General features: G+C 38.4%; 2 protein-coding genes across 2 annotated transcripts in view; both read right to left on the minus strand.

Moving 5' to 3' along the window:
- The window catches only part of LOC127443464 (uncharacterized), a 231,435-nt gene that overhangs the window by 200,297 nt on the left and 14,487 nt on the right, over positions 1-16,651 (minus strand). The window lies entirely within an intron of this gene.
- Positions 311-13,077, minus strand: LOC127443458 (serine protease 23-like). The gene is made up of 2 exons (XM_051702094.1): positions 12,944-13,077; positions 311-4,061 (listed from the first exon to the last, which is right to left on the minus strand). The coding sequence occupies exons 1-2, from the start codon at positions 12,982-12,984 to the stop codon at positions 2,942-2,944; spliced, it is 1,161 nt and encodes a 386-aa protein (XP_051558054.1). The 5' UTR covers positions 12,985-13,077; the 3' UTR covers positions 311-2,941.

Raw genomic sequence — 16,651 nt, forward strand, 5'->3', positions numbered from 1 at the left:
CCATTGTGTTGTTTACAATAAACATATCTGTGTGAATCTCGCAGAGAACATGTCCAGCTCATATTTCACCCCACAATCAAATTCGTTTTTTTTGCATTGAATTTATTTTCATGACATTTCAGCACAATAACCCTCATCATGGGTTGTATTTGTTGTATGAAATATAATTGTTTGTACAGGATGATTTTCATTACTACATTACTGTGATGAGAGTTTATTCGCATTAGTCATGAGTGCAAACAATCTTTTTCTTTATGCAAAATATTTCTTATGAGCTGCTCATTTCTTCAAGAGATTAATTCATTTATGCTATTTATATATATATATATATATATATATATATAATGTTTCACACTTTTTAACACGTCTGACTAAAGTTGTTGACATTATTTCTGAAGTGTGCACATGAGAGGTGCTTTATTTCATTTGTGTCTTAGTAATAACTCAGTGATGGGGTGAAGTCTTCAGTCAGCAACTACACAATATTTAGGAATCAGTACACACACATATATATATATATTTCCAAACTCTTTTAATGTATTGTGCAAAGCAGAGCGAATCGAAATGCTCAAAAGTGTTATTGACATTGAATAATGTGTCAGTACTGCAGAAGTCTTTCATATACACTGATGTGAATCTGCAGTAACATCTGTGACCACCAGAGGGAAACAGTAGATTTCAGACAGGAAGCACCTTTGATTGACAGACTGCAGCAAACACGTGGTGTCAACAGTTGCTTCATATGAAACAAGGTGACGTCACGTCTGAACCTCCATTTCTTCAGTGTGGTGAACCAGAGAAAATAATATTAAGATACTGTGAATTAACTTGTTCCTGTTTGGTTTGAAATGCTTCAGTTCACAGGAAATATTTTTATACTGAGAAGATCTGTTAATGCAATCATGTGTTGACATGTTTTTGTATGTTTGCTGAACTGTGCAACTCTCCTGCACGAAATAAAAGTGTGTGTGTCTTAAAGGAATATTCCAGATTCAATACAATTGAAGCTCAATGACAGCATTTGTGACAATGTTGATTACCTAAAAATGTATTTTAACTCATCCCTCCTTTAAAAACTTTACAGCTCAAATAATACACAAGTTTTAACAGAAGAATTAATGTAAGTGCTTTTATAAATTATAAGTTTCACATTTCTGCCTTTAAACCCTCCAAAAATTGTCCCCATTGACTTCCATTGTAAGTGTCTCACTGGAACACACATTTAAAGAAAATGAGGGACGAGTCAAAATTAATATTTGTGCTAATCAATATTATGCCATAAAAGCTGTCGTTAGGGTGAACTAGTTAACGAGCTACTTATTTACATAGAAAACAATTGAAAAATGGTGTGGAATGATGCAAAAACGTGTTCGGTATGAACAGCCCCTAAAACACTTAAAACGAAAACCACTCTAATACAACGACTAGGAATTCACTTTTAATAAACAATATTACAAATTTTCTTTTTGCCAAAAGAACAAAGCTGCAATCAATTGAGAAAGGCAATATTTCTCTGTCAGGTGTTTTCTTCCCCATAAACTTGAACCCTTTTAAAGCTCAACGATCCGGATTTCCGTTTAAAATTGGGCTCATCAGTTTGTAGACAGTATCTGACTAATGTGTTAAAAATACTATATTTCACTAAAAAATAATTTGACTTTCCAGTACAACTGTCTCATTACATGTCTTTAGTACTGTTTCAAGAACCCATTAATTATAATAGATGTTTATGGAAAACACTTCACATGTAATAGTGTTTTTCTCCTTGGATTACAGTGTGGTTGTTTTGGCAGTAAATAAGGGAAATGAAAGGAAATCACATTAAGCATTTTAACTAAACCTGTACTGTACTTTGAACTAAAAGTGTTGCAGTTGTTCAATGTCATTTAGCTGAGACTCTCTCCTAGAACGAGCACTGACACATCAATGTAATGTCATGAATTACCGGGGTTTTTGGAATCACAATTCTGTATGTTTGACAAAATTTGTGTGCTTTTGACTGAAAACACGATAGAAAACATGCGCTGATTGTCAATGATCTTTCCCCGGCAGCTTCAGTCAAGTGTGGCGTCTGTGTAATGTTTAACAGCCGATATCTCACACAACTTACGTGAAAGGTGTCTGTGTTTCAGGTCCATTTCTCTCTCAGTTTGTGAAACAATGACCACGTTTACATGCACTTAAGAAAACAGTTTATTCCAGGTTTTTGCAGAAAGCGGCGATCTGAAACGTCTGTGTAAACGTTTTTGAAGAGTGCATATATGCGTGAACAGACCGGATAACAAATGTCATAGGATGGAGCCCAACAACGTCAACAAATCATTTTTGGTAGTATAGTGGGAAAAGCACATACACTATAGCATTTATAAACACCACTGTAAAATATCAATGGTCCCTCACGATTGTGTATAAGCGCTTGTACAATTTGTGAATCCAGGAGTTTTACAACCCTACTACTGAAGCACAATCACGATAGAAAGGGAAGGAAACTAACTCAGCAAGAACTCTGGAATATCTGGAAATAAAGTGAAGCAACAGAGAATAAAATAGTGAAGTCTTCCTCGGATGCCATGTTTGTTATTTACACAAGCGTCGCGGAAAAATTACGTTGCTGTGGAGAAAGCTGCTTACTGACCGAGTCGCATTTATATAATAAAGGGTACACCGCTTATATTGTGCATGTAAACGGGAACGCTGCCTTCTGGCAATAATCTGCCTTTTGGTGTCCATGTAAACGTAGTCAGTCTCAACAGTTCGGGTGTGATGCCAAAATACGGGACAAATAGCGTCCCGTGTGGATTTCATATAGAACAAAATTTTGTTCCCGATTCTGTATTATACGGGGCGGTTGGTTGCTGTCAATGAGCTTAATTTGTATTGAACCCAGAATATTTCTTTAATAAAGTGAACATGTATCTGTCCGCTGGGGTCAAAGTGCACCCTAACCTTCTCTACAGTCCACATAGTTTCCTTTGATCCAGTAGCAGATCTGAGCATATTTAAGCGGAGTGATTCGGACCGCCACATTGAACTCTTGAGGAGTTCCGCTGAGATCAACCCACTGATGTCCCGAGAACACGCCGATGACTTTACGCTCCCACCGGTGCAATCTGCGGTTCCACATGCGGGCGTAAACACCCGAGCCGCTGGCACCTGGTTGAGCGTCGCAGTGCTGGTACAGAAGGTCGTATGTTTCATCTCCCGCCTTGCAGAAGCGGTACACTAGGTGACCCGGTCGGTCGTTGTCGAAACCGGAGAACTGCACTCGTTTGCCGGGCAGCTGTTTGGCCGACGGACTGATGCCCAGTTTCATGTGCCGCCGTTTGTGGGCTTTCTTGAGCTCCAGCAAGGCATAATCATAATCCATGCCAATGTCGTTGGCGGTCCCTTTGATCCAGCCCTTCGGAACATGTGTGCGCTTCACACGGATCCACTGGAACTTCATCTTGTCGGGACTGGTGTCATTACTGGCTCCTGCGTTCATTTGCCGTGGTTTGAGGAAGCCGACGCGCAGCCTCTGAGCACCTTTGACGTAATTCTTGCCATCATGAACACAGTGTGCAGCCGTCAGAACGTGCCGATCACCCACTAACGTACCCGAGCAGCCGGTGGACAGCTTGACTGCGGTGGAGAAGGGGTAGTTCAACAGGAAGTCCTGTCCAACGATACTAAATCGACTGTCATGGCCAAAGATCTGCCTCTTTTCTCTGGAGCGACCACCAGTCATCTTGTAGAAGCTGTTGGCGTCAAATCCATAAATGGCCACAGCGGTCTCGGTCAGCTGACCGCTCGAATGCAGCGTCTCGTAGGACAGGAAGCGCCGCAGGTCCCAGTAGCTGGGTGTCGTGGCGCGCTTGTGGCACTCGGGACCGCAGGACGAGGTGACCTCCAGCTGAGCGGCGTGAAGGAAGTGAGGCGGGGCCCGTTCCTCCGTCTGCTTGGGCCACACCACAGGCACACGCTGCAGGGGCCACAGGGGCTGATGGGACGATCCGGGTGAAGTGAAGAGCAGCAGCAGAAGAGCAAGAAGAACGGCATGAAGCACCAATGCCATCAAGCACCTGAGAAACATAACAGAACAAACATGGAGGAACATCTCATCTGCTTACTATTTACTGTACACTGTAAGCTATTGTTTTAAAATAATAAATGAAACAGTAGGAATTTAACACTGATGTGGTATGTATCATCAATAGGACGAATATAGGCCACACCCAAAAATGTTTTCATGAATATCTTATAAACTATTAAATGAATCAATATTATTTTGAGAAATATTTTTAAAGAGCATCTCTGGACGATAGATACCAAATTTTGTGCAAATCAGACAAATGACCTTCCTATGACGATTTTGAAAAAGTAGGCTGCTCGAAATGGGAAACATTTTGTCTTGCAGAAATTGATTCAGATTCTAGCCCATACGGTTCTAGAGTTGTTAGTGAAGATGTAAATGTGCTAATTGTAGTGCCACCTTGTGTGGGATGGATGTGTGTATGTGTGTGTGTGTGCGCTTTTGAGTAGTGTGGAAATTTGGGACCATCACCACCACAAGTTTAGGATCTCTACGATTTACGGTCTCTGACACCCGGACACACATAGGTTGGAAAAAGAATAAAAGAAAATCTGTAGAAATACAGTAGAGTTTCAGCATTCAGTATTGATACAGATTTCCCGATTTGATTCCGTGATTCACTATCGATTCATATGTGTATATTTCAGTTATAATGTCCATTTGCTTACATATGAAATAAATTCTCTCCCAGCTAATGCTGTTAATTATACAGGGGACCTTCTAACTAGATACAATATGAAAATATTAATTTGACTATTTAAATTTTATTAGCTTTTCATAATTTTGGTCACACCTTAGCTTTTTAAAAATAAACAAATCAATGTATTTAATCAATAAATTGTTCGGAATGTATTTGTTCAATAAGTTGAAGTCAGAAGTTTACATACACTTAGGTTGAAGTCATTAAAACACATTTTTTAACCACTCCACAGATTTAATATTAGCAAACTATAGATTTGGCAAATCGTTTAGGACATCTAATTTGTGCATGACATGATTAACTTTTCCAACAATTGTTTACAGACAGACTGTTTCACTTTTAATTTACTATATCACAATTCTAGTGGGTCAGAAGTTTACATACACTAAGTTAACTGTGCCTTTAAGCAGCTTGGAAAATTCCAGAAAATGATGTCAAGCATTTAGGCAATAGTACACAAGTATAAACACCATGGGACCACACAGCCATCATACCGCTCAGGAAGGAGCCGCATTTGGTCTCCTAGAGATGAATGTAGTTTGGTGTGAAAAGTGCAAATCAATCCCAGAACAACAGCAAAGGACCTTGTGAAGATGCTGGAGGAAACAGGTGGACAAGTATCTATATCCACAGTAAAACGAGTCCTATATCGACATAACCTGAAAGGCTGCTCAGCAAGGAAAAAGCCACTGCTCCAAAACTGCCATAAAAAAGCCAGACTACAGTTTGCAAGTGCACATGGGGACAAAGATCTTACTTTTTGGAGAAATGTCCTCTAGTCTAATGAAACAAAAATTGAACTGTTTGGCCATAATGATCATCGTTATGTTTGGAGGAAAAAGGGTTAGGCGTGCAAGTCGAAGAACACCATCCCAACCGTGAAGCATGGGGGTGGCAGCATCATGTTGTGGGGGTGTTTTGCTGCAGGAGGGACTGGTGCACTTCACAAAATAGATGGAATCATGAGGAAGGAAAATGATGTGGATATATTGAAGCAACATCTCCAGACATCAGCCAGGAAGTTAAAGCTCAGTCGCAAATGGTCTTCCAAATGGACAATGACCCCAAGCATACCTCCAAAGTTGTGGCTAGAAATACTAACAAAGTGTTATGTAAACTTCTGACCCACTGGGAATGTGATGAAAGAAATAAAAGCTGAAATAAATCATTCTCTCTACTATTATTCTGACATTTCACATTCTTAAAATAAAGTAGTGATCCTAACTGACCTAAGACAGGGAATGTTTTCTACCATTAAATGTCAGGAATTGTGAAAAACTGAGTTTAAATGTATTTGGCTAAGGTGTATGTAAACTTCTGACTTCAACTGTATTATATTTTGTTACGTTTATTGTTTAATTGCATAATTTGTACTATTTACAGGTATTTATGTCACATTGATTTGTTGAACACGTGCTAAAAATGGTACTGTCTCTTTAAGAGAATCTGGCATTTCTGTAAACAGTGTCTTTAAATTAGTGCAAGTTAACGAGAGATTCGAATAGCATTATCTCATCTGTGCTATGTCTGATTACAATTAAATGTTTATTTTTGCTGTGTTTGATTAATAACTGACTGTAAAGAACAGAAATGGTATTGAAAGAGACATTATTCAATGACAAATCAGTTGTGTGGATCTCATCTTTGGACACACATACATTACATAGAACAACTTTTACTCTCAAAGATCTCACTGCCGAATACTCCACCGCTATACTACACAATTACTGCCTAATACTCCACCGCTACACCACACAATCACTGCCTAATACTCCACCGCTACACCACACAATCACTGCCGAATACTCCACCGCTACACCACACAACCACTGCCGAATACTCCACTGCTACACCACACAACCACTGCCGAATACTCCACCGCTCTACCACACAACCACTGCCGAATACTCCACCGCTATACCACACAACCACTGCCGAATACTCCACCGCTATACCACACAACCACTGCCGAATACTCCACCGCTATACCACACAACCACTGCCGAATACTCCACCGCTACCCCACACAATCACTGCCGAATACTCCAACGCTATACCACACAATCACTGCCGAATACTCCAACGCTACACCACACAACCACTGCCGAATACTCCACCGCTACACCACACAACCACTGCCGAATACTCCATCAGTATATTACACAATCACTGCCGAATACTCCAACGCTATACTACACAATCACTGCCGAATACTCCACCGCTATACTACACAACAACTGCCGAATACTCCACCGCTATACTACACAACAACTGCCGAATACTCCACCGCTACCCCACACAACAACTGCCGAATACTCCACCGCTACCCCACACAACAACTGCCGAATACTCCACCGCTACCCCACACAACAACTGCCGAATACTCCACCGCTACCCCACACAACCACTGCCGAATACTCCACCGCTACCCCACACAACCACTGCCGAATACTCCACCGCTACCCCACACAACCACTGCCGAATACTCCACCGCTACCCCACACAACCACTGCCGAATACTCCACCGCTACCCCACACAACCACTGCCGAATACTCCACCGCTACCCCACACAACCACTGCCGAATACTCCACCGCTACCCCACACAACCACTGCCGAATACTCCACCGCTACCCCACACAACCACTGCCGAATACTCCACCGCTACCCCACACAACCACTGCCGAATACTCCACCGCTACCCCACACAACCACTGCCGAATACTCCACCGCTACCCCACACAACCACTGCCGAATACTCCACCGCTACCCCACACAACCACTGCCGAATACTCCACCGCTATACTACACAATCACTGCCGAATACTCCACCGCTATACCACACAACCACTGCCGAATACTCCACCGCTATACCACACAATCACTGCCGAATACTCCACCAGTATACTACACAATCACTGCTGAATACTCCACCGCTATACTACACAATCACTGCTGAATACTCCATCAGTATACTACACAATCACTGTTGAATACTCCAGTATACTACACAATCACTGCTGAATACTCCACCACTATACTACACAATCACTGTTGAATACTCCAGTATACTACACAATCACTGCTGAATACTCCACCACTATACTACACAATCATTACATTTACATTTTACATTTATGCATTTGGCAGACGCTTTTCTCCAAAGCGACTTACAGTGCCCTTATTACAGGGACAATCCCCCTGGAGCAACCTGGAGTTAAGTGCCTTGCTCAAGGACACAATGGTGGTGGCTGTGGGGATTAGATATTGAATTATAGGTGATGACGTCACCAGCTCCCCCACATGCTCCAAATTCACCCAAAATAAGCTCAATCGTTTGTGCTGGTTTGTGCTGTAAAAAATTTTGTTTGTGCTGCTTCAGATTTTTAGATATTACAATAATGTTTATAGGTCATTCTGAGGTCATTCAGCCCCCCCACATGCTCCAAATTCACCCAAAATAGTCTCGTTTGTTTGTGCTTCGTTTGTGCTGTTTTGTGCCGGTAAAAGTTTCATTTGTGCTGCTTCGGATTTTTAAATATTAGACACTGAATTACAGGCGAATTATAAATGCTGATATTTATTGAATACAATACTGATGGAATAAAATAGATCACTTAATGGTCACAAAAATCAAATATAGGTTAATAGCAGTCTCGGTCATTCTGATTACTATATATATATTTGTAAAATAGGTCTCTCTTGTTTTGTGTGTAGTTAGTACGATTTATGAGCAGTGAGCATTTTATTTTGGGTTTGTCATTCAATCTCTTACCAAAATGTTGGATGATGATGTCTTAATACAACAACAACTCCTTCTTATCAATGTTTTTGTAGTCGCTATGGTGTTTATTAAAAACGTATTGGTGTTCAGACAACAGCAGCTCAATATTCATCTGGTGTCTGTTGGACTCTTTTTCTGTCACTCACTTTCGCTCAGCTCTGGACATGAGAACAAAAGCGCAAATCTCCTCGATGTGAACACACTGAGTCGAATTGCCGAAGACTTTCTGTCAAGACTAATCATCACATCATTTGTTCAATAAACAATTATCTTTACTTCATTCACTGGTCTTTCCTGATTGAACTTTGTATTTATTTACATGGAGTATCATCTGCTACACTTCACTGCCATCACTAGGTGCAAGAGACACTTCTGTTCAAGATGCTCTTGTGGAAATTAGTGTAGAGTTAGTAGAGAAAAAGTCCATATAAATCAAACTACAAAAGTCGTTACTAAATCAAATTTCTGGCCAATGTAAGTACAATGTTTTAACACTTGTCAGTTACAATATTATTTGTTAACTTCAAGAATAATGGTATAACATTCAAGAGAGCTAAAATTGTCAATGTTTACTGAACAGAAAACTCATTGCTAATACTAATATATGCTAATTACAGTTGCACATGTGACCCATGTTAGTTTTTTGAATACATCGTGCATCTAGGGGTCAACATTACCATATTGGTCCTAATATAAGATATATTATCCTTATATATTATTACTATATTATATTATCCTTATATTCAGACCAATACAGTAATACATGAAAACAAGTTTATACTGAACATGACATTTTGAGTCAGGATTATTTAAGTGGGTAATTATGTTTTGCTTATGCCAGATGCCCAAGAAACCAGCAGTCGACAGAGATTCCATTTTCACTGTCCTGTGTTCATCTAAAGAGGCCATAGTCCAAAATGGCAACATAGCTACTCCTAATCAGATCATCTGGACAGAGCTTAGTAAGCAGCTAGAAATCAAGATCACTGCAAAGGCTCTATACACTTTTGTTAAATTAAATAGACACAACATCTGGACTGCTTTAGGGTTTACTCATGAATGTGATCATGAAGCAAATGGCAGTAGTGATGTCACAGGGTCCCGTTCACCCAGACCAAAAGATTGCTGGACTTTTGATCTTGAAGTTCCATTTCAGAAATGGATTGAATTCATGCCTGAAACGGTTAAATACAACAAGTTCTCTAAAACACAAAAAAGGATACACAATTTTAAGCCTGGCATCTGGACACGTGTGATAAATCATCACATGTTTTTAAGTTTAAGTTTTTAAAGGTCCATTATTTGTGTTAATTCATGTTCGATAGTACACAGTAATTAAATTTCAAAAGTATAATCATTTTGGCTTATTTCTTAATTCATTGAGTCACGAGTTTCCACATACATATATATATATATATATATATATATATATAGTATTAGTCAAAAGTTTGAAAACATTAACATTTTTAATGTTTCTGAAAGAAGTCTCTTCTGCTCACCAAGGCTGCATTTATTGGATAAAAAAATATAGTAAAACAGTAATATTGTGAAATATTATTCCAATGTAAAACAGTTGTTTTCTATCTGAATATATAGTAAACTAATTTATTCCTGTGATCAAAGCTGAATTTTCAGCATCATTACTTCAGTCTTCGGTGTCACACGATCCTTAAGAAATCATTCTAATATGCTGATTTGCTGCTCAAGAAACATTCATTATTATCATTATTATCAGTTGAAAACAGTTGTGCTACTTTTTTTTTTTTTTTTTTTTTGTGGAAACCATGATACATAACCATTCAAAGGTTTGGGGTAAGTGATATGTATATATATATATATATACACACACATAGTATATTATGTATTACTTTATTTTATTATAATACATAGACAATTCAGTGTCTAATATTTAAAAATCCGAAGCAGCACAAACGAAATTTTACCGGCACAAACGAAGCACAAACAAACGAGACTATTTTGCCGACGTTTTGCGTTGGGTGGGGGGCCAACTTCACGCAGGTCACAATCATTGCTGAATACTCCACCACTATACTACACAATCACTGCCGAATACTCCATCAGTATACTACACAATCACTGCCGAATACTCCATCAGTATACTACACAATCACTGCCGAATACTCCATCAGTATACTACACAATCACTGCCGAATACTCCATCAGTATACTACACAATCACTGCCGAATACTCCATCAGTATACTACACAATCACTGCCGAATACTCCACCGCTATACTACACAATCACTGCTGAATACTCCACCACTATACTACACAATGTTGAATACTCCACCACTATACTACACAATCACTGCTGAATACTCCACCACTATACTACACAATCACTGCTGAACACTCCACCACTATACTACACAATCACTGCTGAATACTCCATCAGTATACTACACAATCACTGCTGAATACTCCACCACTATACTACACAATCAATGTTGAATACTCCACCACTATACTACACAATCACTGCTGAATACTCCATCAATATACTACACAATCACTGCTGAATACTCCACCACTATACTACACAATCAATGTTGAATACTCCACCACTATACTACACAATCACTGCTGAATACTCCATCAGTATACTACACAATCACAGCTGAATACTCCACCACTATACTACACAATCACTGCTGAATACTCCAAGGCTACACTAAACAATCACTGCTGAATACTCCATCAGTATACTACACAATCACTGCTGAATACTCCATCAGTATACTACACAATCACTGATGAATGAAATCTAAACATTTACCAGCCAGTTGCCAAATATAGACATTTTTAGTCACATAGTGTAAAATTTGGTTGCAAATGCGAGTGATTTCCTCTCATTTTGGTGGACGGTTGCGCATAGAGTAAAAGATCCATCCATGGCTTTTGAGAATCGATATCGAATCAACGAAATAAAAAATAAAAAAATTAATCTAAAAATCTATTATTTTGCACAGCCCTAATGTTGTTGTTTGGAAAGATTACAGAATGTAGAAGATGTATATTTTTAAAATCCAAATACTAGATATATGTAGTAAACTGCCATGTGTTGTTTATTCTTCATAATAGTGTATTTCTGGACTCTCAAAATCCATATTTTTATATTGTTGTTTTATTGTGAATAAGTAAAGATACATTTATAGTTTCAACATTATTTGTACTTTAGATCTTTGTTTTGTTGGACAAGAAAAACTAACTTTATACAAAGTGACCCACATTTGGTTCTCGACCACTGAAGATGAGTAAAATTTTAAAATGTACAAATGAAGCAATGTTGAGAGCCCCATATCTCTGTGATTAACCCATCTAAGGCATTCAGAAGCAGAATCTAACAGGATATTAAAATATATTTTTATATTGTTATAAGCACTCCAACTTTGAGAAGGCAACACATTATATACATACACATATATACATATATATATATATATATATATTGGACTCAAAACCTAACCCTATAATGCAACAAGAGGTGCTGAAGTCAACTGATTTTAGTAATAAACTGCCCTATCTCTGTGTAAAATAAAATAATGATCTGCCAACTTCTTAAGGGTATTTTTTGACCTGTTGTTTTGCTCTCAAAGGTGAACTCTACAAAATAATGGATTACTCAGTAAATATTGATCCATGACATTTAATATTTTGACTTTAATCATCATTTAATTTTATAGTATTTATTTCACCAGTAAAAATGATCAAAAACTAAAGTGTAAGCCGGTGACATCTGGAGGAGTTGATATTGAAGGATCCAGTATTCAATGGAAATAAAAAGTGACTCATAAAGTCCCCTGTGTCTGTGGTCACATTCTGGGAAAAAATATAAGGTCAGAGGTCAAAAAACACTGTCTGTCTGCACAGAGAGTCTGAACTCTCACTGAGTAATTTAATTCACTTTATTAAAGTTTACTTGAGTGTATTTATTCTGTTTTTTAACATGATAATACAGAGTGATTATTCTTCCTCATTATTAATGTACTGTGCACATGTGGTTAATGATTTACAGAGGTCAGGGGTTAAGAGACCCAGGGGACAGTAACTACGGAAACACTGAGGGATGAGTATGAGAAAATAACTCGCTTCCATGGCAACAATAAACAGTTATAAACTCCATTAAAAATCACATGAATATATCAGGCGTTATTATTATCAACAGTCTTTTAATACACTTTCGTTAACGGAGGATTCTCTTTAACATGAAACTCTGTTTATCAACGCTTTAAAACTGTTTCATAACTGTCATTAATACTGCGTGCTCACTCGTGCAGATACAGACGCTTAAGTTTGACAAAAGATCAAAAGCAATATTATGGTGAGCGATCTCGCGTTTTTAAAGTCATCTGAAGTGATTCTCACCTGTTCACGCGCACGCAGGTGTTTCTCATATGAAATTCCATCACAACATGAATGTGATTCTCTGTTCCTCTTCGAGAATCATCCAGATCAGCAGCAACAAACTGCAGGACAGATCTCAGTTCAGTTGTGTTGTGTTGTTCTCACTGAATTAAGTGTGTGTGTGTGTGTGTGTGTGTGTGTGGGCGTGCCGCGCTGAGAATGTTCGTCACGTGACCAGAGAACAAGATTCTGGTCTACTGATGATCATTTTATTCGTTTAATGTTTCGTTTTAAGTGTTATTCAGTTTACAGTATAAATCAACGATCTGGGTTTGTTAATTTAATATTTCCTTTTTTGAATGAAAACAACAGACAAGGCAAAACAAATACAAAATGTACCTTGACAACTGCTGCTGTTTAATCTAATTAATATCTTTAATAAAGAATCTTTCGGAATTTTGCTGTTATTTATTTTGAGTTTGCATATTCATATAACATTGAAAATGATGAGGGTAAACAGATTTGACTTGCTGTCCTGAACTCAAGCACTAAAGGGGATGAATAATGTAAAGTTATTTATAAGTTAATAATGAATGTTTAAATGAGGGAGAATATGCCTGAACAGGCAACATGATGATATCATGTGTGTACTACTGCATACTGTTACACTACTTCAAACGGTTAGGGTATAGAGCATGTAGTGTGCAGTAAACTAGTGTTCATCAGATTCTTCTGTGTGTTCATGTGGGCTGGTGACATTCAGTTCTGTAGGCGGTGAGTGTTTTATCAGTGAATGAGTCTTCTGTCTCACTCAACACATCAGTGAACGCTTCAGTCTCTCAATGATGTGTCAATTATGATTGAAGTTTAATTTTCAGGTGAACAAACTCTTTAATATTGTACCTGCAGAGCCGGATCACTGTTTTATTAGATTTACTTGCACTTTTAGTCAATGAAGTGAGTAGCTCACTATTACTGAACAAAACAATGACAACTCAAATAACCTTTTGTTGTCTGTTTTCCAATAAACATTCAGCTGATCTCATTATTCAGTAGAATCAGTGACATAAAACTGAAAGAAAATGCAGTTAACCTTTTTCACAATGCTCTTTTTATCCATTACTCAACAGCATCATGTGCCATCAAACAATGATTATCATTCATAGAAAGCTGATGGATTATTATTGCACTTGTAAACAGCCGGTTTAACTTTTCATGTGCCATTTCAATGAGAAATGTTTTAAATATTTAATGATCACCAACTCGGCACTGTCATGATCCTGCCATTTTGGTCTTGTGTTATTCTTGATGTGGTGGGATTGTGACAGTTTCCTCCACCCAACTCTCAGGTCATCCATGTGCTTTTGTTTTCCTCTTTCCCACATGTTCTCACTGGTGCAGCTCAGCGTTGCTTGGCGCATTAGTAGATCCACTTGTCTACATCTCGCATTTCGTTTCCTCTGATTATTGCATCAATCTCAAACATCTGCTGATCAGGAACCTCCACAACAACAACAAACAATTGCGGTATAACATGGCATCCGCTCATGTTATTCCTTCATGCAGTGCATGCCACATGTGATAAATGTAAGGAATTAGTAAGGCTGACGGAGAAGGTAAATGAGTTAGAGACCCGCATCCGAACGCTAGTGGAAGTCAGTGAGAAAGAGAAGCCGGTAGATACTGTTTCGGATGCGGGTAGAACAGCGAGCAACACACACACTTCGATTCCGGTTGAAGAGCCCCTGCAGCAGGGCGTTTGGGTGACGTCTTGGCAGCATACTCACTTAGCAAAGCGACACCACTCTCCCGTTCCTGTTAGGGTTTCCAATCGATTCTACCCACTCAGTGATGCACCCACTGAGAATCATTTTGAAAGAGCCCTAATAATTGGTGATTCTATTGTAAGGAATGTGGAAATAGAGACTCCAGCCAACATTGTTAAATGCATTTCGGGTACCAGAGCATCTGACATCAAATCAAATGTATAAGTGCTGGTTAATGCTAAACGTAGATTTTCTAAAATTGATATTCATGTTGGCAATAATGATGTCCAGCTTCACCAGTTGGAGATCACTAGAGATAATGTTAAAGAGGTGTGTGAAATTGCAAAAATGATGTCAGACACTGTAATATGCTCTGCCCCCCTCCCTGCACATCGTGGTGATGAGGTTTATAGTAGATTTGTGTCACTGAATGGCTGGATGTCTGAGTGGTGTCTGGAGAATAGAATAGGATTTATAGACAATTGGAAGAATTTTTGGGGTAGACCTGACCTGCTAAAGAGAGACGGACTCCATCCCTCCAGGGAAGGTGCCACTCTCCTCTATAGTAATTTGGCTCATAGTCTTAATAGTGATTGTATTTGACTAACTGGGGTCCAGGTCAGGAAGCAGACAAACTGGCTAATCCGAATGTTTGCTAGCTGCCTTGAGACATCACACAGGTCACAAACTACAACACATAGAGACTGTATCAACTAGATATCATATAGAGACTGTGTCTGTTCCACAAACTACCAAACACAAAACTCTCACTAAATCATTAAAAAAAATTGATTAAGGTCAAACTTGAAAATAACAAAAAAATGAAGATAAACATCATATAAAAGTAGGGATACTAAACATTAGATCTCTTTCAACCAAAGCACTAATTGTAAATGAAATTATTACAGATCATAGTTTGGATGCGCTCTGTTTGACTGAAACCTGGCTTAAATTAATATATTAGTTTAAATGAATCTACTCCCCCAGTTTATTGTTATAAATGTGAGCCTCGTCTGAAGGGTTCCTACAATTTACAGTGAAGTTTTTGGTGTTACTCAGAGGACAGGATATAAGTTTAAGTCTTTTGAACTAATAATGCTTAATATGACACCGTCAGATTGAAATAAAACATTTCTGTCATCTTTTTCTCTTGCTACAATGTATAGATCACCTGGGCCATATTCTGATTTCTTTGGTGAATTTTAAAATTTTCTATCAGATCTCGTAGTTACTGTAGATAGAGATTAAATTGTTGGTGATTTCAACATTCACATAGATAATAAAAATGACACATTGGGATTAGCATTTATCGATATTCTCAACTCTCTTGGAATCAGACAAAATGTGACAGGACCAACTCATCACCATAATTATACGCTTGATTTAATTCTGTCATATGGAGTTGATGTTGATACTATAGAAATTCTGCCTCAGAGCGATGACATCTCAGATCATTACCTCATCTCTTGTTTCTGCGATCTGCTAATGTCAATCTACACCATGCTATCGTTCAGGTAGCACTATTCTTTCGACCACTAAAGATAGCTTCACTAATTATCCAGATTTGTCTCATATACTCAGTAAAAAAAAATGTCTAGTAGAACTTGATGTAATAACAGAAAATATAAATACAGTCTTCTCTAGCACTCTTGATAGTGTCGCCCCACTTTGATTAATGAAAATTAAAGAAAAAAGCCCTGCACTGTGGTACAATGATCACACTCATGCTCTCAAGAGAGCAGCTCAGAAAATGGAGCGCAAGTGGAAGAATACAAAATTAGAGGTATTTCACGGTGCATGGAAGGATAGTGTCTGTAGCTACAGACAGGCACTAAAAGCTGCCAGGTCAGCATATTTCAGCAAACTCATAGAAAATAACCACAACAATCCTAGGTGTTTATTCAGTACTGTGGATAAATTGGTTAGGAATAAAGCATTGACTGAACCAGATATTACGTCACAG

The sequence above is a fragment of the Myxocyprinus asiaticus genome, chromosome 7 (assembly GCF_019703515.2).
Source record: "Myxocyprinus asiaticus isolate MX2 ecotype Aquarium Trade chromosome 7, UBuf_Myxa_2, whole genome shotgun sequence".
Lineage (NCBI taxonomy): Eukaryota > Metazoa > Chordata > Actinopteri > Cypriniformes > Catostomidae > Myxocyprinus > Myxocyprinus asiaticus.